Raw genomic sequence first — 27231 nt, 5'->3', positions numbered from 1 at the left:
CCACCCGCCCTTACCCTGTAGGGTCAAAATTAAGGCTAGAGTCAGGGCCAAAATCAAGTTTAAGTGCCTAGTCTTATCCTGCCTAAGGCTCAAGATCAGGGTTTTGAAAATCTCTGCTCAATTGGCCAACTCGGCCTAGTTGCAACCTTAGTTAATTATGCTTTATCGCATGAGAAAGGAGAATATAGCAAATTATGTTCCTATCCATTAATCTTTTTTGTTACACATGTCTCCTGGTATTTCAAATGTTATCCCAATTGTAGCCATACATCACTAGGTTTATAGGTTTTAATTTTGATTTACCTTGCCACTTATGTTGGGCAGTGATGACTAACCTTATTTACCAGACAATAGGGACATAATTGATTAATTTGAATCATTTAGGGATACAAGTTTGGCATTGGTGGCCTTACTTGCCCTTGAGTCTAAATAGGGTTTAGGCTTTAGGATTTTGATCTTGAGGGCAGGTCAAAGCTAAAATATTCTAACTCTGAATTAGGATCATGGGTCGGCGTAGGATTACAGTTTATCTTATTTAACAATGTTTAAAAGTATTCTATGATATGACACGATATTAGTTGATACATATCCATATTGGATACATCGAGATGTCTCTCTATTGGATTAATTGCACTAAAATACTTTGACCAGTACGATACAATACGTGATACAAAACGATGCGTCTCTTAAAATCACCTGATTGGTACGATACTCGTTACTGATACTTTAAACCATGCCGTCCGACCCCTTACGAACCTTTCCTAACTTTGGGCTTGATTTTGACTTTGATTTTCGCTATGATCCTAACCCTGATTTGGCTTTAACTGACGTTAATTTTTTCCTTTCGTTTTGACTCTAAAGCCCTAATTCTGGTCATGATTCTAACTCTAATTTTGACCTGAATCCTAGTCTTGATTTAGCCCTAATTATAGTCATGATTCTAGGTTTAATCTTGTCTCTGATCTTGACCCTAATTTTAATCCTTATTTTAGCTCTGATTTTAACCATGACTTTAAAATATTGACCCTTACATTAACCGTGATCCAAGCCCTAATTTTCTAAGTCATTTTAATCCAATTAGTGCACCTAACTTTGTATTATTTTTTTGTAATAATAGATGGTTAAGTGATCTATCTAAGAGATAACAAAAGAGCTTGCACAATCACCAACAGGGGTTGGTCCAAGTGATAAGCAGCTTGGTCACCTAAAGCAACGTTCGGTTATCGAAACCTTATGGATGCAAAAAATTATTAGTCAAGGCAAAGCCTAGGAAACCGAATTTGACAAACCAAAAAAAGAAAAGAAAAAAGATTGAGATATTTTGGCAAGTTAACTGAGTCAAGAATTCAATATCATCAAATTAGATGCGATGGGGACAAAAGAGTGTCAAGATTTCAATTCGAATGGTATAATCGAACAACGATCTCTTAAAGATTGAGATTTTTGTTTTTAGGGTAGAAAGATTGAGATATTTTGGTCCCAAAAGAAGTGTAAGATCCTGCATTTGACTCATAGTCTTATGACCATTGAAATAATCAAATTCAAAACCTGAATATTCGGATTAAAAAGATTTAAAAAGAAAAAAAAAATAGACGATGATGGAAAAAAGAAAAATCAGAGAAACCCCTTTCAAGAGAGTCAAATCAATGGCGAATAATCAGGCAGCATGAACAGATAAAAATATTCTGACGGTGCAACACTTTCCAATCCAGTAGGAATTTTCCTTTTCTCTGTTCTTGATTTGGCTTTCATACAGAGAAAGATCAGGAATCCTGCTTTTATTTATTGCATCACGTATACTGTCCAAGATCTAAAAAGCATTTCAATTTTAATTCAAAGGGTCTTGCATGGGCTGATGGCCTAAACAAGAGAAAGGTTGAAACGATTAACCATATTTTCTTAACATACTCATTTGCGAGAATGGTGTGGTTTGGATTTCCATTATCCTATACTGATCTAGAGGGCGAAGATGTTCAGATGCATATGTGGATTAGCTCTTGGAAGATCATGTTTCAGAATGGGATGAGTAGTAAGAACGAATTCGAGAGCTTGGTGGAATTTATCCTGTGGCAGATTTGGATGGCAAGGAATGAACCTGTATTCAAAAAGACTTACTGGGTTTCAGAAGAGGTTATTAAAAAGGCATGCAAGGCGTTTGAAGAATATAAGGAGGTTATGAAGAAATCATCGAAGCTTTCTTTGGTTAGAAAAGCAAAATACCCCCTACCTTGGTCTTCGCCTGAAGATGAATGGGTGAAGCTCAATACCGATGCATCATGGAAGAAATGCAGTGTTGCTAGACTGGGCTTTCTAATCAGAAATTCACGTGGAGAATGCATCTTAGTGGTTTTTAAGTCGGCTCAAGCCCAATCAGCCTTTAAAGCAAAAGCTTTGGCACTTAGGGATGGACTTCTCTATGAGTTGGGGGAGTGATGGCTGAATCAAAACCACTGTGAATTGGTCCAAGCCGTTGAAGTCCAATATTTTCTAGGCCCATCTATTGTGGTCCCTATCATTGGCGATATTAAATTTCTTATCTTTATGTTTGTTGAGTGTCGAATTAGCCATGTTCGTTAATAGCTGTGTTGACTCCCTTGCTAGGAGGACCCTGTCTTCCCCAGGAGAGACAGCCTGGCCTATATCCGATCCTTGAATCCTTGCATGACAAATAAAAAGATAAAAAGATTCTGATGGTGCATCACTTTCCAATCCAGTAGTAATTTTCCTTTTTTCTTGATTCGGCTTTGAAACAAAAAAAGATCAGTGAAGCTGTCTTTTTTTTGAATTAAAATTGAAATGCTTTTTGGATCTTAGTCGATATATGTGATGCAGTAGGTAGATAAAAGCAGGTATCCACTTGTTTGCATCTTAATCTAAAACATCACTTTATTTATTTATTTTGGCTGAAAAAAATTACTTAATATAATTTAGGGTTTATTTATTTATTTTTATCAATTCTCATTTTCAATTTTTAATACTTTTATGGCTTTGGTATCTATTTCAAATTTTACATTTGATCATCATATGTTAATTAGATGAATATAAATATTAACTAAAACTTCTAGAAAAAAAATTAATTAATCTAATTTAGGGTTTTTTTGGTATAATTCTCATTCTTATTTTTTAATATTTTTATATTTTATGTCTTTGGTGTCTATTTCAAATTTTACTTTAAAAACACCCACAATCCATAGTACAGTTTTTGTCTATTATGAATTCTGACTCAAAACTCAGAAAATCTTATCATTTCTCTCTCTCCCTCCCTTGAAATCTGTTATTAAACTTTTTATTAATTTTTTCTTTTGACATACCAATTTTATGTTTCATAAGTTATTCTTTACAAAAGTTACTAAATTAGTTTTTATTTTTACCAAAAAAATTTATTGTATTCATTTGTTTTAAATAGAGAGTGAGAATTAATACCAAAAAAGCGCTCACAATGATTACATCAAATCATCAATTTGTTGGGAACTCAAATTGAGTTTAAAAATTCAACAAATAAGAAAAAGTACCGTGATCGACGAAAACCCTGATCGCCGCCCCCTACGCTTGCACCGTCTGAGGCGGAGAGGCTCGCATGGTAGTCTCTCCGCCTCCCAGCTCCGCTCTTCTCTCCCTCTTCTCGGCTTCGCCTCATCTCTCCTGTGTCCGCTCTTCTCTCCCTCTTCTCGGCTCCGCTCTTCTCTCCGTCTCTTTCGCTTCTATCTCTTCCGCTCCCATCTCCGTTTTTCATCTCTGTCTCCGCCTCTCCCATCTCCACCTTGCCTCCCCCAATTCTCTCTCTCCCGTCTCCGCCTCTCTCCCGCGTCCCTCTCTACTATTCTTCTTTTCTTCTACTCTGCTCTTCCCCATCTCCCACTCGGCTCTTCTCCGCCTCTCTCCTGCTTCCCTCTCTACTGTTTCTTTTCTTCTTCTTTGCTCTTCCCCATCTCCCACTCAGCTCCATTTCCCTTTTCCCCATCTCCCACTCGGCTCTTCTCCCTCTTTCCCGTCTCCGTTTCCCTTTTCCTCATCTCTGTTTCAATAACCAGATCTAGGGTTTCCCCTTAGATCTGTTGGTTTGTCTTGGTGTTCTGGTTGCAGTATTGTTTTTTTTTTTTTTTTTTTGATTGCAGCGGTTATTTGGTGCACACCGCAGAACAACTCCAACTTTGGGTACAAGTTCTTCTGCGTCGAGCTTGACAGGTACGCCTATACGGCAGAGCCGGATGGCAGGTCTAAACCTTCTCCGCACTTTCGCTACTACCATTGCTACAACTATAGGAGTTTTTTGTCCCCCTATGTGGGTGTTATTTGTCTGTCTCCCTATGTGGGTGTTGTCTGTTTGTCCCCCTATGTGGGTGTTGTTTGTTATTTAGTGCCTTTGTTCTAAGGGTTTTGTGGACGTGATCCACTTTGGGCTTGACCCAACCCTTATCCCGGCTGACCCTGTCTATTGCATGTATGACAGTTTGGTCTTTTTCCGCTCCTTGGTTCTTTTCGAACTTGTGTACTCATGCAGATGTGTTTGTACTTTTTTCAGTTATCTGAATGAAGTGCTGTTTACCAAAAAAAAAAAAAAAAAAATTGAGTTTAAAAGCCAAATTTTCAAGTACAGTTCGTAAAGTTACCCAAAAAAATTAAAAAACATAGTTTTTTCTTTTGTCACCTTATTTGCGTTCAAGAGGTAAATCTTTTCTTAAATATTAGATGGAAGAGTATGAGAGATGCATAGTACTCTGCCTCTGCGGGTAGAGGATTTGACTCCACTCCCACCCCAATCCAAAACAAGCAACTTGGAGCTCGTTATGTAGATCCCAGCCATGATAAACAAACTATATTGAACTTGTTAGAAGCTTCATGCTTGAAGCATCAAGTGTATATAAAGCATGTTAGGGAAGGCTCCAGATCTAACAAAATGGCTGAAGGATTACAAGACTACAAAGCACTTCTATGATGCTAGTTGTATCAGATGATATACAACTTAGTACATTCAAGTATAGGAACCTTGCATAAGGTCATGCAAGAAAACTGACATAAGGGAAAAGCTCACAATGAGATAAGCTTGCGAAGATCATCAACACCTATTTGTTTGTGATGATCCCTGCCACCTTTTCTACCAAAAGCCTCCCTTGCCAACTTCTTTTTCCTTTCCTGCAACTCCAATATTTTCTCTTCAATGCTATTCCTTATGATCAGCCTCACTATTTTCACATCTTCCTTTTGCCCAATGCGATGCACTCGATCCATGGCCTGCTCTTCAACTGCTGGGTTCCACCATGGCTCCAATAAGTATACTCTTGATGCTGCTGTCAAATTTATTCCTGCACCTGAAGCTTTAAGGCTTGCAAGTAGCACAGTGGGTGACCCTGCACTGCTGTCTCCAAAATCTTGGATCACCTGGGTTCTCTTCTTTGCAAGCATAGATCCATCCAATCGCAAGATGTTAAAACCAGATTTTCTTAATGGCTCTTCAAGTAAGATCAACATCTTTCTGAACTGTGAGAACACCACGGACTTTGTATTAGGGTTTTCAGCCCTAGATGCAACCAAGAACTTCAAAAGGGCAGAGACTTTTGATGATAGGGTTCCTCCAGAAGAACTCCCCAGGTTGTCGCTGTCAGGAAGGTCTGGTGGGGCAGAAAAAAGGTCTGCCTCCGTTAGTGGACGGCGGCAGAGAGGACAGCTGGCATTCGGCTGTTTGAGAGTTCTTAGTATGCATGCCCGGCAAAAGATGTGAGCACAGCGTGTGATGATGGCTTTAGTCGGTGGAGAAATGCAAATCGGGCAGTCGAAGTCATCTCCATCTTGTAGCAAAGTAACCATCTTCTTCAACAATTCTGGATTGTTTGATACATCTGAAAGATTCTAATAATGCATTAGCAACGTGACCAACTGAATGCAATAAAGGCAACAGAATATACGGAAGTTAAACACAATCCACCGTATAAGATCAGTCATCCTATAATTATTGAGGTACATGTTAAGAACATAGAGGTGACCGTAACTTGACAGTATCAGTCCTTACTACAATCTAACTTAGATGCACATCATCCCAATAGCAGTAACCACCAACAACAGTTGAGTTAAAAGTAACTGTGCATCTTTATATTCACATGACACAGCATAATACAAGGAACTGTACTACCATAATCAATGAATACATAATGATTGATGAATAGAAGTCATAGGATATCAAATGTCAGCTGAATGGGTTCTTCAATGAGCAGTATGGTAACAGAGAAAACAGATTGAAATGCTTCTTATGATGCTTAGTTCTTGAAACATATGCAAGTTCATCTAAAACATGGCTTGCAACATCAAGTATTGACAAAGAAAGTGGTAAGAACAATAAATTAAACCAAAAATAAAAATAAAAATGCTAGGTGAGCACTTCCAAGCTTGTTTGCCTGATCATAGCTCTCTCTTTCACAGGAAACCAGTAGTTTAGCGGTAGAGAAAATGCAGTGCGAAATATGACTCTCATTACATCTACAAAATGTACAACTAAAATCCCGAACTGTGTGCAGAAGTAGATGTGCCACACAATCTGGATTCGGGTGTTTTAGATGGTGCAATTGATAGGATGCTTTTGGTTCTCACGAAGGCCATGTATATTTCACAAGCACTCAAGTCATGATGGGAAGATTTCTTTCCTCCAGAGTTGACTCTAAATTAAATAACAATCTCCAACAGAACTCGAAGCAAAAATTTTGACAGTTGAGTACTCAAAAAGAAATTGGCAGACATATCCATCTTTGTCTACAACAGACTACAAAGAAACCGGCGGAGGGGGGATTGGAGCCAACATAATTAATATAAAAAAATCCATAGTAAAGATATGACACAATTCTTTCCACCACTTTTTCCTTCTGAGGAGAGGGTTGGGGTTGTATTCGTGGTGGGCATGGGGTAAATCTTTTGTCATCATACTGACCAACACAAAAGAAATGGAAAAGCAGCTAAACTTCAAGGAATGTGTCTACAAAACTATAGCTCAACATACTTTTGGACCCTGTCTACTCAATTAAGTCTTATCCTAGATAAAAGGATTCAGTTAGACAAATCCAGATTCGCCATTTATGAGTCAACAAAATATTAAGTCATGTTTAAACACTGCCATGTGATGATAATCATTCTCGTCAAAATTCCAACAAATAGAAACTCAATTAAGATCTTAAACGCAACGTGGTTTCCGTTTTCTAGAGACAATAAAAGATAATAATCACAAATAAACATTTCACCATTGGGAAATGCAGGGAAGCTTTTCATATATTAAATGATTGTAGGATATACCTTCAATGCTGTTAGACAAAAGCAAAGATTTAATGTCAGGTGGACAAAGCGCTGCATCAACACAGATTTGACGAAGTCTTAGAATAATACCAAGTACAGTTGAATAGTTGCGTATGACATTATCAATGCGAATATAATCCCCAACTATGTTCTTGGCAACTGCTTCCATCTGGTCATATTGGTCACGCTCTTCAGGAGAAAGCTCCACAAAACATGTCTCAAAAGTTTTAGATGGCAGTTCAACCAATCCCTTGTCCTTTGTTCTTCTCAAAGAAATGGTTGCCATTAAGATCTGAAATGATAAAAAATTATGAGGAAGTCAGAAATTAGTGAAACAGCTAGTCAATCAAATGCAAGAAGAATGATTATAAACAGAAGAACAAAAATAGCATAGGAAATTAGTGTCAAATATGCCTATGGTTTGAAACAAGAAGTTAAAAGCACCATAGGCCTTTTGGAGAATGTGACACATATCTGTGGACTGCCAAGACACATTGTTCTTTTTGAACTGCCATTGAACAAAAGAAAGAAAAAAAACAAACTTTTCTATACAATTCATCGATGATCAAAATTTGCTGAAACTCTTAGATAAGCTTGTGATTGAAGGTGACTACAGAAAATGGGGAATCAAATTCTAGCAAATATACTTGGAGGCTTTTTTTTCTTTTTCAACGAAGATAATTTGAAAGAAACCCAATTCTTGATGGCTTAGACATTCACTTTATCCCAATCCATGACCAAGTAACAGTAACCAACTCACTTTCCATACACCCACAAAAAAAAATTGTCTAGTGTGCAGCAGCTATGGTTATAAACATGCTGACCACTTGGTTTCACTTCAGCCATCTCCAAACTAACCATGAAGATCACAAGGCCAATGCCCTGAGATGTTTACTCAGTCTGAGGTGAAAGCAAGATAAGTCAAACTTAGTTTGGTTAAACAATAGCAGATGCTATTAGCTATAGAATTACATATTGCAAAGCAATTTTTAAGTGGAAGAGATATATTAAAAATATATAAGCTGTCTGATTGAGGCAACCAAACTTTACAAAGAAATACAAGATTGTTCATGTCAGTACTTGAAATAAATTAAAAAAAAAAAAAGAGAAGAAAGGGAAGAAAAAAAAAAAGCCCCCTTAAACCCACCCCCCCCCCCCCCCCCCACCAAAAAAAAAAAGAGACTGTTAAGTCATAGGATCTCAAGATTTGAGGTCATGGCCCTCTTTTATTCAATCTCTATAGTAGATGTAACCTGCAGATTTGCAATACACCAAGCAAGGAGTTAGTACTTACAATTGAAATTATTTTTCCTCTCTCATCTGACCTCGCCTTCGAAACTCAAAGTTTTAAGCTCTAGGTTGTCCATAAAGAGGAGATTGCTCTGCATTTACGTACTTGGCATTCTGATGCAGATTCAACACCAAACTGGGCTTCTTTGCTGGGTGTATACATGTTGACCTTTGATCCCATAGATCTGTGGATCAAGCCATTTTCACAGGCATAGAGTACGGGTGATTAGGTTGCAGACGAAATCAGGTAGTTGTTTCTTTACTTGGTTTATTTTAAGTTGTTTTGGATTTATCCATTGAATTCATTTTTAAGTGGTACGCTTTAAGTTGCAACTAATTGTTATTTAGTGTTAAGAGGGGTAGGATTAGGACTCTGTTTAGAGTATATTTCACTTCCTAAAGGAAAAAGGATGGTTGAGAAGATCTACAAGTTGCTGGTGAAAAGAGTCTGGAAGGGAGTTTGGGTCAGTAGCTTGAGATCGAGTCTAGGGACTCTGAGGGTGATGCTGGCCTCCAAAGAATGATTTCCATTTGATAGAATGTGAGAAAACAAACTAGCAGGTTTCAAGGTTCCGAAGGAAGATCAAAGGGGGTGGTATGCTGTAGGGTGACTCCCTGCAGGTACTTTGTGAACAGAACGGATGGCAATATGATTTGGAATATATGTCAACAGATTTAGGACTCTGTTTGGAGTGTATTTCACTTTGTAAAGTAAAGAGGACGGTTGAGAAGATCTACAGGATGCTGGTGAACAGGGTTTTGAAGGGAGTCCGAGGCATTGGCTTCGGATCAAGTCCACTCTGATGGTGATGCTGGCTCCAAAGAATGGTATCTATTGCATAGAATGAGAGAAAACAAGCTTGCAGGTTTAGAGGTTCTGGCAGAAATTAGGGTTCCAAAGGGTTCATGAAGCAATAATTTAGATGAAAGGGGGTATAGAGTAGGGTGATTACCTACTGTGGAAAAAATGGATGGCTATATGGTTTGGAATTTATGTCAACAGATTAGGGTTTGGGAAATCAATTATAGTTTGTGTGACGACCAGAAATATGGGGGTAAAAAATAGGGAGGCTCAATGGACCTGCAGGCTTACCTCAGTGTTGATCTGGTCTTCAATGTCACAGCTTGTAGGGATGAAGATAGAAGACTGATTCCACGGTCAGTTCAGAGGTTTGGATATTACCCACTGAGATCCAATCAGCAACTTAGAGTTTAAAACAACAAGAAGCATGCAACTTCAACCTTAAGCATCAACTTCAGCCTAGATTTCAAATACAAGATAAGTCTCACAAGGAAGAGAGAGAGAGGTAGCGGCAGCACCTTTCTAATGCAAAATTAACATAATCTTAACTTATCCATGATGGGGTATTAAATAGGGCTTTTAATCAGCTAGTTGCAAAGTACTAATATAAAACTGAAAGCTATATCTACATATAACATAACTCCATCTATTTGGATGCAAGTGCAGAAGGGGCTTAATTACAAGCTAAAAGACCTAAATACTCTAACTCAAACTGACCCAACTAATTATAACTTATTTGACCACAAGGGAACTGGTCCAAACTCTAAAGCATAAAATAAACTAAGTAATTAAACTATCTTACTAAGCACCTTCCCTATTTTAGACCCATAGAGAAGGCCTACTACAATTTAACCCATAAGATCAAAAGCCCATAACATAGATAACCCAACCCTAGGATATTAACTAAGAAAAGAAGCACAATCTGGTGTTGGATCTGCGTCAACTTGCCCCTCCACTTCTTTATTCCAGTACTAGTCTTCTTAGAAGAAGAGAACAAAAATGTTAAAAGAATGTCTAACAAAAGAAGAGTTTGTTTTCACACGAGGACTTCATGTTTGATCAGGAAACCATCACAAAGAACCTCTTTAAGAACTCCCGTTATATTAGCACAATGACATGTTGATCAGAAAGGGGGGGGGGGATGAATAGACTATCAAATATCAATTATCAAAGAAGAACTTAAAAGTTCCAGCCAAGGGTTTAAAATGCAGGAGAAGCAAAACTGGCATCTCAAGTTGACTAGGCAGATTTGACCTGTCTTTTGCTTATTAGCATAATTGGTAGGAAAAAGGGTAGAATTGGCTTGATCAGACAAAGCTGAACCCAAATCGAATCCTCTAATCAAGTAGGCATAGCCCAGATACTTCATAGAGTGTATCCTGATCAGACTTGAGCAGCTCATAATAAGCACTTAACAGTTGTAATTGTGATTTTATTTCTCACTGTGTTGACATCATCAGCAGTTAACTGAAAATTGTCAGCACCTTTGAGTCAAAACTGTATAAGTGCCCCATAAATGGCAGACTGTGTCTACCTTGTTAGAACAGTTACTCACAACTGAAGCCTGAAGAAAATAATGTGCATAGGTTCTCAATTACCTCTAACAAGTTGCTACACTGAAAATATCAAGTATTTCAGAGGATGGTGCTAATGTTACTCATACAGGAGTAAGTTTAGGAAACACTATGCCAAATGCAGTGATGAAGAATCAAACCATTTCCCCCATTTTCCCATATTCGTATTCTACTTAATGCATTAGATTGAGGATAAACTCGATAACCCCAAGGGGGTACTTGAGTTCGCATGGGCACTGCTCTAGACCAACATATATGACTCGTAACACTTGCTTGGGGCCAATCAATCTGGACTTTATTGGCTTTTCCACTGAAACCTTTTATTGACCCAGTCATGTGACAATGGGGCTCCGATGGACCGGCCAAGGGGTCTGCTATGCTGGTTAGCACCCCCCCCCCCCCCCCCCCCCAAAAAAAAAAAAAAAAAAAAATGTAAATTTCGAAAGGAAAAGGAAAAGAACCAATTTGAAATTTCAAGACCTCAACCACATGACTGTAGTATGTGCAAAGTAAAACATATAGCATAAATCATTGCCCAACCTCCATAAAAGAGGAAGTCTAAATGTTTTTTGATCGTCAAAAATGAAAATTGTGTAATATGAGCTTACCTGCAAACGTGAAAGCCCACTTTTATTTCCCTGACCAAGAGGGCGTTGTACCAAGCTTTGCCAGTAGCTTTTGATTGAAAATGGCTCAAACCTTAAGAACGCCATGAGAGAAAACAAATCAGAGGAACCATTTTGAATAGGAGTCCCAGTGACAACCCATCTCCTCTTAGCCTTCAGACTAATCACTGCTTCACTCTGTTGGGCTGCCACATTTTTTATCACATGAGCTTCATCCAATATAACTCGCCACCACTCTATCTGCTTAATCGGCGAACCCGCCCAATTGGATTCAGTAGCCAGTATGCTATAAGTAGTCAATACAATGTCAAACTTCTGAAGCTCTTTGACATCACTGGTCCGTTCCCCATAATACATGTACACCTTAAAGCTCCCAGGTCTAGTGTGCTCTCCTAATTGTGTAATCCACGATGAAAACACAGATGGAGGGCAGACTATTAATGTCGTTTTTACACCCAAAACACTAGAATCATCATCCTTTGCATCCTTCAACTGTCCCTTTCCTTTTTTAACCACAGTGTTATCATTCATTTTCTGTTTTTTACGCGAAGCTGCTGAGACTTTTTTCCCAGGTCTTCCCCTCTTAGACCTCTTACCGGCTGAAGCTGCGCAGATCTCATCCTCTTCCTCCTCTTCTTCTAAATTGTTCATTTTACTTCCACTACTGGTGCCAAGTGAAGTGGGCAGAGTGCTGCTATGTTTATTAAGAGCAATTAAAGAAAGTAAAGTGAGGGTTTTACCCAATCCCATGTCATCAGCAAAAATTCCACCCCTCAGTGGTTCTGGCCTCTTATCAGTTTCATAGTTCGTCAACACATTAACATATTGCCCATCTTTTTCCTTCCAAAATGGTGGCAAGTCAAGTGAGTTTTCCCGGTGAACCAACCACCCTAACCCTTCCTTCTGATGCAGAAACAGTTCTGACTTGATAACCTCGTTGGGCGGTTCCAATACTTCCTTTACCCCTTTTGTGTCCTCTTCAGCAACCAACTTGAATATCTCATCCACACTTGTAATCTCTTTGTTGGCTTTCTTCTCTTTAACGATAACAGCCTCAGAAAGGCCAAAAGAAGGTTCAGCATGAGAAATCAAATGCAACCCACCTTCCGAAACCGCCGATTTAACGGTTGGAAACGCTTCAACCCGAGCAAATATATGAACTTGACAGGGAAGCTTATACCGAGAACCCTTTGAAGGAGTTTTCGGAACAATTCCTTCAACGGAGATGAGATTAACATCAATCAGAGGAGAAAGAACGGCAGCACAGGACCTTTCAATGTGACCCACTTGAACACTTCGCGTATTGAGGACTTTAATGGCATTAGAGTCGTAAGGGTTCAGTGGTTCTCGAACCAGACCCACCATTTCCCTGCCGCTGATTCTACCTGTATAGTATTGGAGTCCAACGATGTTGACAATGACAAAGCCGACCAAGTAAGTATCTGAGGTAGAAGCAAGTGATGGAAAAGAGGAATCCTGGACTTCTTCCTCTTCCTGGTTTTGCGATTCTCGCCATTGCTCGAGATCATAAAACAGATTCACTGAGTCACCTTCCTTGGCCATGGTACTGCTTGCTATCTCTCTCTTTCTCTCACTTTCTAGCGAGCGATGATGAGAATATAGAAAAGGATTCGACTCTTGAGAAGCCGAACGGCACAATTCTGCAGCTTTTATATAGCGCCTCTGAAGTGTGAAATGGTTACAGAAACTAGAAATTTCAAATTCTTTTGTTTACCCAAAAAAGGGAAGGCTATATAAAATTTTATCGCACGGTTGCTCTATGAATTTGGATATTCTATTCTCCACCGAGCAATGCTCATACGGCTATATCTACATACACGCTTACATCACTGGATTCAGTGTGGGTCCCACACTGATGTTACATCATCGGGTCCAGTGTGGGACCCACCCTTACATCAGTGTGGGACCAACACTGACACATTAATATAATTGCACATTCATACTCACGTGAGTGTGAATATATGACTTTAACGATAACATGGGTGAAGAGGATCTCGATATACGTGAAATCGTGGTGGGTTCAACTCTCGCTAATGATACAAGTGATATCTGCGTTGACACATTAATATAATTGCACATTCATACTCACGTGAGTGTGAATATATGACTTTAACGGTAACATGGGTGAAGAGGATCTCGATATAAGTGAAATCGTGGTGGGTTCAACTCTCGCTAATGATACAAGTGATATCTCCAGTTAAATTTGATTCTATTGGATTGGCCTTTGGACTGTAACCCTCACCAAATTTAGCATTACCCTAAGCCGTAAAGCACTAGAACTTAGCCTTAGGGCTTTTTAGCTGTGAAATTACACAAATAACCCTTATTTGGGGCATTATCCGATTTTGTACAGTTCATACTGTCAGTATGCTAATTTGGTACAATTTTAGTATATACCGATGGTATGATACTTGAAATTGATCCCATACCATACTGTATCGAATTTCTAAATTGATTTTGGTATATACTGTACCAAAATTTGAACGGTGTGCAGTTCAATACAATTTAACGACATGGTTTCAGTACGCAATTGACACCCTTACTCTAAACTTGAGAAATCAGGTCATACCAAGCTATGTCAAACACTCAACCTTGATCCTAAACACTCAAATAATTAAACGATTCATAATTCCATGTTAAAGCCCTAAATATTTCATGATATCCTGTAAGGTGGCAATATTGAGCCAAAATTTGGAGCCTTTACCATGTTTTGGGTCAAGGTCAAAGTGGATTGGACCATGAAAACCAAACTTGCAAACACTAAACTATATAGACTTAGCAGGATTGTCAATTGGTTTGCTTTCATTTTGGTTACATTTAAGTCTTTGTGGTCTTCACCAAAAAAAAAAAAAAATCTTTGTGGTCTGACATATTACTGAGAAGTAAGTCGATTCTTGAATTAATGGATCCAAATCCAAATAATTAGGTTTGAGTAGATTCAATTTATGGGTCTAATGAAAATTATAAATAATGCCTACGAGATCAAACGGAAAAATAATAATAGATGGAAAAGCAATTACCTTGCATTGATAATAAAAGTCTTTAGCGTTGTTTGGTTGGCAATGACTAATGCTTCTTAATGTAAAGGTTGTGAATTCAACTCTCTGACGACATATGTAATAACCCCCACCCCTTAATATAAAGCTATTAGTTCCAACACAACACAACACAACACAAAAAAAGAAGAAGAAGCTTCTATTGAACCTGTTTTGGTCTGGTAGAGCCATGATCAAGAACACGACCAAAGCTTAAAATTTAAAGCAAAATGGTTGCCTCATTCTAAGGAATGAATCTATCTATTTTGCCCAGAACGATCCAACTAATTGGTTATCTTTTGTTTGCACGTAAAGCATGGCTTGCCAGTCATCTTCGTATGGTCTTGCAGTCTTGAGTGTGTCAATGTTGCATTAGTTTGTAGGTTCTGCTCTTAAATTAGGCTTGGGAAGCTTCACTTGGAACCCTCCTGTATAGCCTTGGCTCCAAACCAACTCTGCACCTATTTTTGCAACACTTTCAGTAATGACTCGGAAATTTGGGCAAGAAAAATCCCTAGAAAGTTCTGACATTCATGAATCAAAACCATTCCAAATAGACCTACATGATACAGATTTCTAATTTCTTGTTACCCAGCTTCATGATCATGGACTTGTAACTCTGTAAGAAGAATTACAGAACGGAAAATTGGTTAACGAACGTACAAAAAATGTAGCGGTCATCTATATCCATAAGTGTTCTCTTCGGTATTCTCGCACAATTGCAGGGATGCTTGTGGTTGGGACCTGAAAGCAGATGAACATTCACAACTAATTTAAAATGGCATTCGTGGCAATGTCAAAAGGTATAACCTAAAAGAAAAATAAGAAGACAAAAAGACCAGCAAGAACTTCTGCAGGCTCGATACACCACCAAGGAAGGATGATCTAGATGCAACAAGATTTCACAAGGTCATATTCAACAGACAATCAAATGCCCCCACTGGACAAGAAACCCTTAACCTAGCAAACCCAACTATAATGGGTCACCCGGACAAATCTTGCTCAGGCCAATTCAAGAACTACGTATTGAATCTTGATTCAGGCATAGAAATCCAAGAGAAATAGAAAATAGTTAAAACAATACTTCTCTCATGCAAGAGCTTAGCAGCTGGAACAGCTAAGGACTAGAGGTCAGGTCCCTCAAAGTTAGTTAATTCCTCCCCTACCGCCTCCCCAATAAGAACTTTTGCCCCAAACATTGAGAGTCAGCTTATTTGACCTCACCACTAGATATAATGATAGATCCCTACCCTTGAATGGTGTAATTCTAAGTGTTATTATAATGGTTCCTCCAATCTATTATCATCCGCCGAATCAGTGGATGCTGATATGGCAGTTCCAACGATTGATATAGGCACATATGAGGAACCAAGTTTGAAGCCAAAAATCATACAGCCCTGCCTGTGTCAAACATTTTCCCCCAGGTATCATTGGCTGTCCACATCATGATGATAATCAACATTTTCGTTGTACAAAACAGGGTGCCTTTGGGATGACACTTCTAACATGCACCTGGAATCTATTAGAAAACATAAGAAGCCATCTGAAAAATAGTACTCAAAGCCATGCTTGCCCACCCTGGACACAGGAAACAAGGCAATGACCCATACTTTTTTTTATACAAAATACACACTGACGCAATTTGAGGTAAGTAAAATGGACAGTGTAGAGCAATATTAAGAGTCTAGAGTGACCTAACGGTCCTAACTAATTCAAAAATTCATTAAACATGAAGTTGAGGAAATGCAGCCAGCCCTAAATTGAAAGGTGCCATCCAATATCCAAACAAAAATGATATATTCATATATCACTTATATGCTGTGTGTCAACAACACCTCGAGATAAATTTTCTGAGGACATTTTTTGGATGAATACTTCCTAAGGACATTGACTACTTCTGATTCCACTAATTTGTTTTAAACTTCCAAGGTCAAGCCTGGAACCTTGCACTTATGAAATCCTAGAAGCATATTGCAAAATACACTAACAGATCAAGGAAGGCTGGAAACTACTAAGGTTAAAATAAATATAACTTACCATTCCATAATCAGTAATGATCATTGAGACATAATCTGACGGAGTCACATCATACCTGTAATAGTGTCAAACCAAGGTAAGAGCTATGAAAATCATGCTGAGGCAAAAACTAAAGGTTGTCAGGGTTGTAGCATTTGATATCTAAGAACTTACATAAGATTTAGAAGTTGAAGATTCTCATTACGAGTGCAATTATCCAAATGGTTCACATCATTTCTTCCGGAAACTTTTGCAATAACATCTGGATCACCTGCAAAAAGTAATGGTTGCACATAAGATGGGTATTGAAAGAAGATAATGCAAACTGAGACTAGCACAATTTAGCAACACACAGCTGTTTGAGACAAGACTAACCTAGTTCATTAAAACATATTGAGTCAAGTTGCACCCTTTCGTGAAATTTATATGCTTCACAGCATACCATAACTGGAACATGGAATGCGTGAGCTACCATGGCTACACATGCAGTTCCAACCCTTGAGTAAACTGTTCCATTAGATAACACTGAAGCAGCACCAATAAAAACCCTTGTGACCTCATGCATGATACAAGAAACAGCGTTTATATGAGTGTATGTACAGCTGATGCCCTTTGCCACCAATCTACGAACTAATGCTTGTCCTTCAAGCTTTGGACGGGAGTCTACTACCACAACATGGAACTGTTTCCCCAGCTCGTGAGCATATAATAGCATCAATTCAACAACACAGGATGATCCATATGTGAGAAGTACATCCCCATCCCTAATCTTTGTCACTGCATGCCTGACTATCACCTTGTCCGCAAGTATTATCTTCTCATTTATAAAACGATCTATATCTCCACAGAGAGCTGCTTTTGCTTCTGACTCACTAAGCGTCACGGGTAATTTGCTGATTCGATTCTTCAAAACTCTAATTGCATTACCCATGCTGATTGAAAGGGGCCTACATTCTATAAAAAAAGAAACGTAACTACTGATTTTAGCAGTCAGATCTCTACTAAGACTTTTTTCAGGTGGTGTAGAGTAGTCTTGTATGGCTTCTTTGAAAGCTTGGAGCATTGCGATACAGCGAGCATTACCACCAGATATATCTTCAGCCAAATACTGTAATCCAACCTGATAAAATTATACACACCAAATATTAGGAAACAGAAGCTTGTATATAAGAATTCTTTTAATTTTTGACTACTGTACCATGGGGTAAAATTTTGCATGTTCGATAGGCTCATTTGGGGCATTGTATGCTCAATAGTAATTCAACTTTTTAATATCTATTCTTATTGGTCTCTCTTGCCTCCTCTCACTCCAGTTTGAGGGGGAGTGTAACTGTTATACCATGGCATAAAATTTGCAAGCAATTTGATAGGATGGAGAGGTGGAGATATTTGAGTATTTGTGGTTTATTTTCCTAGTAGGTCTAGGATTAGTTTAAGGCTCTTTTTGGTATCAATTATCATCCTCAATTATGACATTTTTTCATTATTTTTGGGTAGTTTGGCATCTATTATCAGTTTTATTTTTATTTAAAATAATAGAAAAACCTCCAAAATCCATAATAGACTAAAACTCTATTATGGATTATGGTAAGAATTTCATTCTCTTCATTTATGTGCAAGTTCACTTAAAACTTTAGAGTTAAAATGAGGGTAAAATAGTCGATACACATTCTTTTATAAAAACCATACTTTTTTCCTTCTTTTCTCACATGTTCACTATCATTTTCTAACAATTTTTTATTTTGATACCAAACTTATTTTTGACAAAATTCACCCAACCATTTTTTCATTCTTGACCAATAATGAATTCTTGTACTTATTTTTTTTTGTACAAAGGGGCTTTATTAAGCCGGGGGATGGGGATATTAATATGCCTCAGCGAGAGTCGAACCCACGACCTCTTCACTAAGAGTTGTTGGTTTCAACCACTAGAACAGCTCTGCGTTGGCTGTACTTATTTCTTTTAAATAGGCAAAATAGATAATGAGAATTGATATCAACAAGAGCCTAAGATAATTTTATTTCTGATTTCTTCTATTGTGAGGAGTCTAAATCCCTATGAAATTCCCAGGATAAAAAATAAAATTTGGCAGTGGGGACTGCTACGCATCAGATCTTCTTCTGTAGCTAGTCCCTCTTTCCATCGCCTCTCTTTTCTCTGTTTCTCCTCTCCTACAATCACTGGTTCTACTGTTCACATACTGTCACACATCTTAATCCATTTTCTTTACAAAAAACAAAATAGTAGCACATTTAGCACATAGAAATACATAATGGTACCGTGAATAGAAGGGGAAGAACTAAAAGCACCCGCCCAACAACAAAGACACATAACAAATCAATGCCATATGTGAATTTGAAAACTCAATAGATGATTAACCTCAGAACCCTTTGGAGGACTAACAGGAAAAAAGAAATAAAATATGAGAACAGAGGGAAACCATCCTGAAAGTCTAGCGGCGGCAATGTCTGAGCTTAGCAGTGTACAGTTTGTATACATTTGATTAAAATATCTAACTTTCCACCAAGTTATGAAACCAAGTACCTTATAAATAGCAGGATGGATTGGATCAAGCAGGAAAAACTTTGACTCAAGATCAGGAAGTTGAGTTCCATGTTCATACTGAGGCAAATGCCTAAACAACTCAACTCTGTTTCTGGCTTCAGTTTGTTTGACCATTGCACGCCTTTTAGCCTTTTCAACCCGATGCTTGTCATCAAATTGCATGCGTGGAGGAGGGACATCTTTCTTCCTATCTTTTTCGGATGGGCGATCACCTCCTTTCTTCTCTGAAGCTGCAACAGATGCTGCTCTAGGAGAAACATCCTTCTGTTGTGAATTCTTCATAGTTTTAGTTTGCTTTGCATTCATTGGAGGTGGTCCTTCAGAAGCAGTAGGAGGCTTATGTCCTCCAGCTACACCAAGTAAAATATACCATATTAACATTGAACAAAGCTGAATAAATCATGAATGACAGTGACAACAAAAACTGAAAAGATAAAGAGTGTACAAGACACTAAAATAGACTCTAAACATCTAGAAGGTATTGCTAAGCTTTAAAAAAATTCTAGTAGATTTTCTCTTCAGAAAAAAAAAATTTAAGAGACTAGATGGAGAAAACATAAAATACACAAGGAAAGGAATTCCATCAAACCTTCAAGGCATTTGAAATAAATGATACAGCTTTTAAGTCATACAAATATAAGCTATAGGCAAATTCCAAGAACCAAAAGGGAATGAAATAAGGAACATTTTTCTTTCATCCTATTTCATTTCTGACTAATTATCATGCATAATTATGTAATATGGTCTTGTATTGACAACAGAAGTCACTTTCTGAAGCATGACATGTGTTTAAGAATATTAGCAGAGAGAAGGGCAGTACAAGATGGATCATGGAGCTATTGAGAATGGAACCCTAAATCTAGCTAATCCAGAGGCAACCCGGTGCTCTGGCTGGACAACCCACATCAGCCTCTTCATGGCATAACACCACACAACAGCAGGCTTCAAATTCAACAGAAAACCTTCACAAAATTACAGAAAGATATTAACAATTACAATACATATCACGTAGAAAGATGTTGGAAAGAAAGGAGCCTATAATTTTATAATGCTAGCATCACGGAAACAAAGCCATGCTTAAATGGCACCGCATAATTAGATGTGAGATCTATCATTCAAGAATTCATGTCACTTAGGGTCATGCATTGAGGTTAGAACTGCAATTTTCTGCTGCCAAGAGGACTATCATGTCAAGAGCAAGCAAGGGCAGAGCCAAAACTGAACACACTTTTGAGCGTAAGTTAAAATCTGAGTTGCCCAGTCTAAGATTATGATCTTACGGGGGCCCATAAACAACTAAACCTTTTTGGGATGCATTACTCACATGTATAAAAAAAAAAAAAAAAGACTCCTCTTCAAGACAACAGTATTCGAATATCAGTTACCACATTTGCAGTCCCATGGTTCAGCCTGAATACGAATACTAGGCTGCTAAATTACAATGCCAATGTTGACTTCAGACCTGGTGAAGAGTTAGATCAAGATTATACAGACTGAATTGGATCCATCCATATCTACGTACCCAGCCTAACTTACAACCCCAAGGATGAGACAGTCAAGTTGGAATGAAAATCTCACAGCCATTCATTATAATTAGGACTGGTATCTTCATATAACCATTCTTGTTGAAGGTAACTCTCTTTTATTGATGTAGAACCCAGGTAAAAGTACATTATTCAGATCCCTATGGACCTATCCAAATACCATAAACCCAAGTTACAAAGAAGAAATAATAATTTTGTGACAAACTGAAACTATCAAGGGGAAGTGGTTAGGACCCAATTAACTAAAACATGGAAGCATGTTGGTAGGCAGTGGGAGAGAGGTTGGCTAGTAACGTCAAAAAGTAATTTAAAACAAAAAAAAAAAGAAAAGAGATAAAAGTGAGGGATAATACAGAAAATGGGCCAATGGAATCATGGACAGGATTATTCTACTACTTCCAGCACGAACCAGAGGCAAAAACAAGAGGCAACTTTGAAGTAGACATTTTCTTCTCTGGGGCTCTGTTGGATCCAATAATTAAGGGCAAAGTTTCCAATTCAATAGTTTCTTGACCAAAAAACAGCAATGGACCAGAAAGGGTTTGACATCTGAACTCAAACCTAGCAGTATAAATAAAACCAGTGGGAATTCAGATTGATATCTTTGGGCAGTCCAAAATTGCATGCTTATATAAGACCCTGGTTTATTGGCTTCTTCTTCATCCCCCTCATTCTAGCAAGACATCAGATCAAGAGAGTGTGTCTGAGCCAGAACAGGGATTGGAGAAAACAGGATCCAGTAAAGAACAAAAACAAACAGCGGATGAATAGGAGGAATTGCATGCCATGCACGATTCAACTACACAAACTCAATCTTATTCCATTCTGGGTTCTTTTAGATCTAAACTCTAATGTAGGTCACATGCATTAATAATAAGAAAATAAAACTTCTAGAAGTAACTTTTTAACTAGGAAACTCAGATCAACTCAAACAAGTAACATAATCATCTCAGAACTAAAAATAAATCCCAAAATATCCGGACTCAAAAACTTAATTGGACTCGGTTCATCTCCATCTAGCTTCCCTACTGATTAGGGTATGTCCAAGCAAGGGCACCTGCATCAATTTGCTAGGTTCACTCAGGAGATCAACAAGTTTATCCAATTCCACAAGTACTTATTCAACAAAAGTCGATGCCATATTGTCTCCCATTATTGGTGACTCTTCTTCTGGTTCTTCCAGAATTTTCTCAATGGTTGTTATCAAGTTGTCAAATGACGATCCATGTGATCAGATGTGACCAACTTTGGCTCTTGAGTTCCTGCATTGTCATCAGAATCTACTGCCACTGACTCTCTTTGCATTGCTGCTGAACCTCATCTAGCTTCTCTCATACAAGTTGAATAAATTGATGGATGATGGATCTCCAGCGAAAGATTTGGATCTACTGGCCAAGTTTGCTCTGATACAAATTGATACAGAACTTGGGTCAATATACCCTATTTGAATCAATATTGATCAATCCGGATGCCAAATACCCAAGTTACAAAGACAAGCAATTATGTAAGTGGAGTGCCATTATTTCCAATGCATCTAAGCATAGAATGGTAGCTTAAAAAGACAAAAAAACACTACAAATTGATATACAAAGAAGTCTGGCCACAATAAAAGGAAGTAGAAGTGGGTAAATGCCTTTCAAACTGTCTATGAAGCTCTAAACAGTTTTTCAGCGAAATCTAGAATGCAAAAGGAAGTTTTTTGTAGTCAACAACCAAAGTGGGATACCAGAAGTAAAACTATAAGACATATAATTGTAAACACAAGGTTACATTATAAAAGCAGAAAATATTTCTAAAGAGGACAAACATGAGGGAGAAGAAAAAAGGCAGAGAACAAGCCATACCTGTTGCAGCAGCTTTGGCAGCTCTTTGAGCCTCTTGAAGGGCACGCCTTTCAGCTTTTGAAGTTTTCTCTTTTAAAGGTTTTGAACTTTCCATCCTTGATTCTCCACGTTTCTCTGCAATAGCTTTATCCTCTTAGTTAAATAAGTTGAATACAAGGCTAAAAATGAAGGAAGAAAGTCCACACTTTGAACTTCATGGAATGCAATCACTCGATAAACTAATTAATGCTTTTAGCAGGGAAGCTATAAACAAGGACGAGGTAACCATAAGGCTACATTTTGTTATGGATATGCATACTCGAAGAGTTAAAGTTGCTTCCTCTAAGTATCTATAATTACTCCAATAAACAAGGACATGGCCCGTATAAGGCAAATGTACTTGGTCTCCACCACAGTGCCTAGTGTAAAGACACATAAGCTTACAATGAATTTTAGAACTTCAACTATAATCAACACAAAATATACCAGAAGATAATTTTTGAGAACATGATCAAGTATTCATTAGATGGGGCAGACCTTGGTGGAGCCTTGAGGTCAATGCATCAAAACAGCCTCCCAACAAAAATTGTTGGGGTAAGACCATAGAACAAAATTCGGTCGAAACTTGCGAAATTTCGACTGATTCCCATTTTGGAAACCTCAAAACGAAAAATTGGGGGACCGGAAAAAAATCCCAAGTTTTAATCGAAACCGTTGAAACTTGTCGAAACCTGGTTCAACTCAGCCATAAAACAAAATTCCGCCAAAACTAGCAAAATTTCCACCGAAATTTCCCATTTTGGGAACCTTGAAATGAAAAACTAGCGAACCGAAAAAAATCCCAAGTTTTGGTCGAAATCGTTGAAATTTCGTCGAAACTTGTCAAAACCTGGTTCAACCCAGCTAGACCAACTAGTTCATGAGAAAAAAAAATTCCCAAATTTCGTAGGAAACATGGGAAATTTCGTGGAAACTTGGGACTTTTTCTTGTAAGTTTCGTAGCTTTCCCATGTTTTCAAAATTTTTATTTCTTTATTGTTTCCCCAAATACCCCCTCCATCAGGACTTCCCTATCCAAATTGCATATTCCCTCAGACTAGTTATCTTAATTATAAAGTTACACTTGTCGATTACCTTGACAACCACAGGCATAAAATGTCATGGGATGTCTATGTTCATTAGTTGGAGGAGAGGATGTTACATGCATAGTACTACTCAGCTCAAAGGATGGATCCACCGAGGCACTCCTCTTGGCAATGAGGTGTACTTTCCTTTTATTGTCAGTTACTTTGTATTTGATGTTTTAAAGTTAGAAATTATATATTGAATGTTATGTATTTAAGTAGTAAAGTTTATAGTGTACTTCTAGGACAACTCTACATTGATGTTATGTACATTAAATGACATATCCACATTGATTTTTTAACAAAATACAGTCAATGTGTTCTTTATACTCTAATTAGCTTAAATGCAGAGTCTCACCCTAAAATACTCTCTAAAACCTGTCAAAACTTTATGTCGAAACTTGCACAAAAAAGTCTTAAGTTTCCTCGAAATTTCCTAGTTTTCCACCTAGGTTTCCCATTTTCACCTAATTGAAATTTGAGTTTCTCTCGAATTTTTTTCTATGAACCCAGCTGGATCAGCTGGTTCATGAGGAAAAAAAAATTCCCAAATTTCGTGGGAAACATGAGAAATTTTGCGGAAACCTAGGACTTTTTCATGCAAGTTTCGTAGCTTTCCCAAATTTTCAATTTTTTCATGTTTTCCCAACTACCACGATAGAAACCCCCTTCATCAAGACTTCCCTATCCAAATTGCATATTCCCTCACACTAGTTATCTTAGGCATGTTGATGACCAGACTTATAAAGTTATAGTTGTCGATTACCTTGACAACCATAGGCATAAGATGTCATGGGATGTTTATGTTCGTTGGTTGGCGGGGAGGATGTTACATGCATAATACTACTCAGCTCACAGGATGGGTCCACCGAGACACTCCTCTTGACACTGAGTTGTACTTTATTTGTATTGTCAATTACTTTGTATTTGATGTTTTGAAGATAGAAATTATATATTGAATGTTATGTACTTAAGTAGTTAAGTTTATAATGTACTTCTCAAACAACTCTATATTGATGTTATATACATTGAATGACATATCTACATTGATTTTTTTAGCAAAATACAGCCAATGTGTTCTTTATACTCTAATTAACTTAAATGCATAGTCCAACCCTAAAATACCCCCTAAAACTTGTCAAAACTTGCATAAAAAAGTCCTAAGTTTCCTCAAAATTTCCTAGTTTCTCATCTAGATTCCCCATTTTCACCAGGTCAAAACTTGAGTTTCTCTTGAATCTTTTTCTATGGGTAAGACCCTGTAAGAAACTGCCAACACACACACACATAAGTGGGTGTTTTTACTGGACACAACCCTTGGGCTGTGTAACATATATTATGGGCCTTTGAACTAATGGTTTTTCTCTGTTAAAAGTTGCTTCAAAGTACTTTAATCAGGCTGGACTACGTCTATAAAAGTCCGGCCTTGTTCAGGTTGTTTCATTCTCATTTACTGTGGAGTTTTAGTCAGTTAAGATTATATTCATACTTAACTACTGGCTGAGAAGTTTTAAGCCTAGTTTGAATCTGTTATTTGAAATATTACTTGAACATATGTAAACTATGATCCACAGATGGATTTTTGATGAATTATAAAGCCTTTTTGTTTTATTTTGGTCTACGGATTCAGGTGTAGCTAACCTTCTATGAAACTGAAAAGTGTTTTACTTCTACAAGACTCATTGGTAAACAATGGTGGCGTTTGAACCCTGCAAATCAGGTGGCTCTGATCATATTATTCCATTCTTTATTTTCTGTCTGATCGATATTCAAGTCAGTTTCTACACTTTCCCACATCCTACACATGTTTTTTCCTCAGTCCCCTGAATTATGTTTTGTTTGTTATTGCATCATTCTGTTAGTTAAGTTTCTGCAGTGTAGAACTTTAGTTTCCTCTTCAATTCTTGTAGTCTTTCTAGGTCTGTTATGCTTTTGGAAACCTGAAATCTATTTTTTCAGAATCATATTCAACTGAACTTCTTATTTCTAGTTCTGCTCATTGTTAACTGCTGAAATTAGTCTATTCCTTCAAAAGAAAATCAGCTCGGCTTCCTCGTCCGGATTAGCCAAAATTCTTTGTTCATAATCTTTAATGAGAAACCATGTATATGCAAAGAAGGCAGATAAATTATAGGCAAACAAGCTTCAGACATTGAAATCTTTCTCTTGTAGAATCACGTTTCGTGTATGATTCTTCTCCATAATTGTGAGTTGCAGAAGCCAGAAACCAATTCGCACTCATTAAATTACAGGATTGGCTCAATTGTGTTTCTTCTGCCGCTAATCCCCAGTCTTCCACGTAAAAGTAATAGGCCAACGTGGGTTTATTAAGAAAAAGCGAAATGTAATAATGGAAAGTAGAATCAACAATGTAAAATACTGCATACCAGAGACACTAGTAGGGTCTTTCAACACAGAAGCAGTGATCAGATTGGTTGCTACCATCGGAAAAAAACTCGATTTTGATGCCATTGAATTAAACCCACTGCCTGGATAAGACGATGCAAGTTTTCCAGAATTGCTCCCAACCATCCATCCAGAAGAAGACATATCATCCCCTTGAAAGAAATCCCCATCATGCTTACTTGAAAGAGAAGCAGTAGTAACCGAAAAAGAGTCACCGGGATCGTAATTTCCGGAAGGCCCACGACGGGGAGAGATGGGAATATCAACTGGAACTGCACGAGAAGACGAAATATTATCTGAGGCGTGGCGAGGTGGGGGGATCATGACAGGGAAAAGAGAATTGGCGGCCGGCGAATTGGCCGAGGTGCCTGTCCGATCAGGAGGCAGAGAGCCACAGTCGGTGTTGAAGGTTACGAAGCCGACCTGACGGATTTTGGGGTCGATGACCATTCTTGACGACGCTCTGCGAGGTTCCATGGATGAGAGAAGGTAAAATAGGGATTGGGATTTGAGGGTTTTAGATGGTAAAGCAAGAACCTTTGCAATTGAACTGGAATAGATTCTTGAGAATTGGTAATGGAAATCAAAAATCTTAACTAATGGCCACCATTGCAACTGAATTCAAGACTTTCCAGTTCTAATTTTGCAAGATTAACAGAAAGAAGTGGAAATCTCTGTTCAATCTTAAATGATTATTCAATCTAATAATGTTTTAGTGTTAATACTGTTACAGAGGAAAATGAAACTGTGAAATGTGCACTATTCATGAATGAAGCTATTCTACAAATACTAAATGAGAATTAAAGATTACTTACCATCAGAAATAGTGAAGCAAAAATGAAGCAGCTTTGTATTGGTCAAGTGTATCAGTGTATCCAAATAAAATGTCTCCTAATCTTACCTGTTTTATGCACTAATGCTATATGAAATGATGATGTAAATCATATTTAATATCTTCTTTCAAAATGAAAGCAACATTTGAATTTTCTTCTTTTTGGTAATAAAATGCTAACATTTGATTTAGTTCAAGTCGTTGATTGAAATTGAGAGAAAAAGAGTAAATTACATATAAACCCTTGAGTTTTGTAATCAATTTGCATTTACTATCTTTGGAAAAACTCAATTATCA

General features: G+C 37.8%; 3 protein-coding genes across 7 annotated transcripts; 1 reads left to right on the top strand and 2 right to left on the bottom strand.

Moving 5' to 3' along the window:
* The first annotated feature begins 1920 nt into the window (after positions 1-1920).
* Positions 1921-2433, top strand: LOC149002052 (uncharacterized). Its single transcript, XM_089138625.1, has one exon. The coding sequence runs from the start codon at positions 1921-1923 to the stop codon at positions 2431-2433; it is 513 nt and encodes a 170-aa protein (XP_088994751.1).
* Positions 2434-4671: 2238 nt separating this feature from the next.
* LOC149002051 (DNA/RNA helicase protein) lies at positions 4672-13275 on the bottom strand. The gene is made up of 3 exons (XM_089138391.1): positions 11550-13275; positions 7276-7567; positions 4672-5837 (listed from the first exon to the last, which is right to left on the bottom strand). The coding sequence occupies exons 1-3, from the start codon at positions 13128-13130 to the stop codon at positions 5029-5031; spliced, it is 2682 nt and encodes an 893-aa protein (XP_088994517.1). The 5' UTR covers positions 13131-13275; the 3' UTR covers positions 4672-5028.
* A 1250-nt stretch (positions 13276-14525) lies between these two features.
* On the bottom strand, positions 14526-26996 carry LOC149002050 (translation initiation factor eIF2B subunit delta-like). 5 transcript variants are annotated; one of them, XR_016170138.1, is made up of 8 exons: positions 26084-26898; positions 22594-22707; positions 19185-19555; positions 17015-17759; positions 16814-16910; positions 16661-16715; positions 15187-15367; positions 14526-15078 (listed from the first exon to the last, which is right to left on the bottom strand). XR_016170138.1 is itself a non-coding variant. In XM_089136390.1 (8 exons), the coding sequence occupies exons 1-7, from the start codon at positions 26577-26579 to the stop codon at positions 15305-15307; spliced, it is 1941 nt and encodes a 646-aa protein (XP_088992516.1). In that variant the 5' UTR covers positions 26580-26898; the 3' UTR covers positions 14526-15084; positions 15287-15304. The 5 variants fall into 5 exon arrangements, 4 of the variants coding, with proteins under 4 accessions (XP_088992516.1, XP_088992515.1, XP_088992517.1 ...); XM_089136390.1 differs by having other exon boundaries at positions 14526-15084; positions 15287-15367; XM_089136389.1 differs by having other exon boundaries at positions 15287-15367.
* Between the last annotated feature and the right edge of the window lie 235 nt (positions 26997-27231).

This window comes from Hakea prostrata, chromosome 10, assembly GCF_041222555.1.
Source record: "Hakea prostrata isolate BN-2017 chromosome 10, UWA_Hpros_2, whole genome shotgun sequence".
Taxonomy (NCBI): Eukaryota; Viridiplantae; Streptophyta; class Magnoliopsida; order Proteales; family Proteaceae; genus Hakea; species Hakea prostrata.
This window is presented reverse-complemented; position numbering and strand designations above follow the sequence as displayed.

Bases quoted from the DNA above. Each gene is read 5' to 3' on its own strand.
- LOC149002052 (XM_089138625.1), top strand. From the start codon at position 1,921: ATGGTGTGGTTTGGATTTCCATTATCCTATACTGATCTAGAGGGCGAA.
- LOC149002050 (XM_089136390.1), bottom strand. From the start codon at position 26,579: ATGGAACCTCGCAGAGCGTCGTCAAGAATGGTCATCGACCCCAAAATC. The intron at 19,556-22,593 runs GTATGGCTTGTT...TACTTGGTGTAG, and splicing joins TGCCAAAGCTGCTGCAACAG to CTGGAGGACATAAGCCTCCT. The intron at 15,368-16,660 runs GTAAGTTATATT...ATCTGCTTTCAG, and splicing joins TCATTACTGATTATGGAATG to GTCCCAACCACAAGCATCCC.
- LOC149002051 (XM_089138391.1), bottom strand. From the start codon at position 13,130: ATGGCCAAGGAAGGTGACTCAGTGAATCTGTTTTATGATCTCGAGCAA. The intron at 7,568-11,549 runs GTAAGCTCATAT...TTATCATTTCAG, and splicing joins GTGGGCTTTCACGTTTGCAG to ATCTTAATGGCAACCATTTC. The intron at 5,838-7,275 runs GTATATCCTACA...AGAATCTTTCAG, and splicing joins TTTGTCTAACAGCATTGAAG to ATGTATCAAACAATCCAGAA.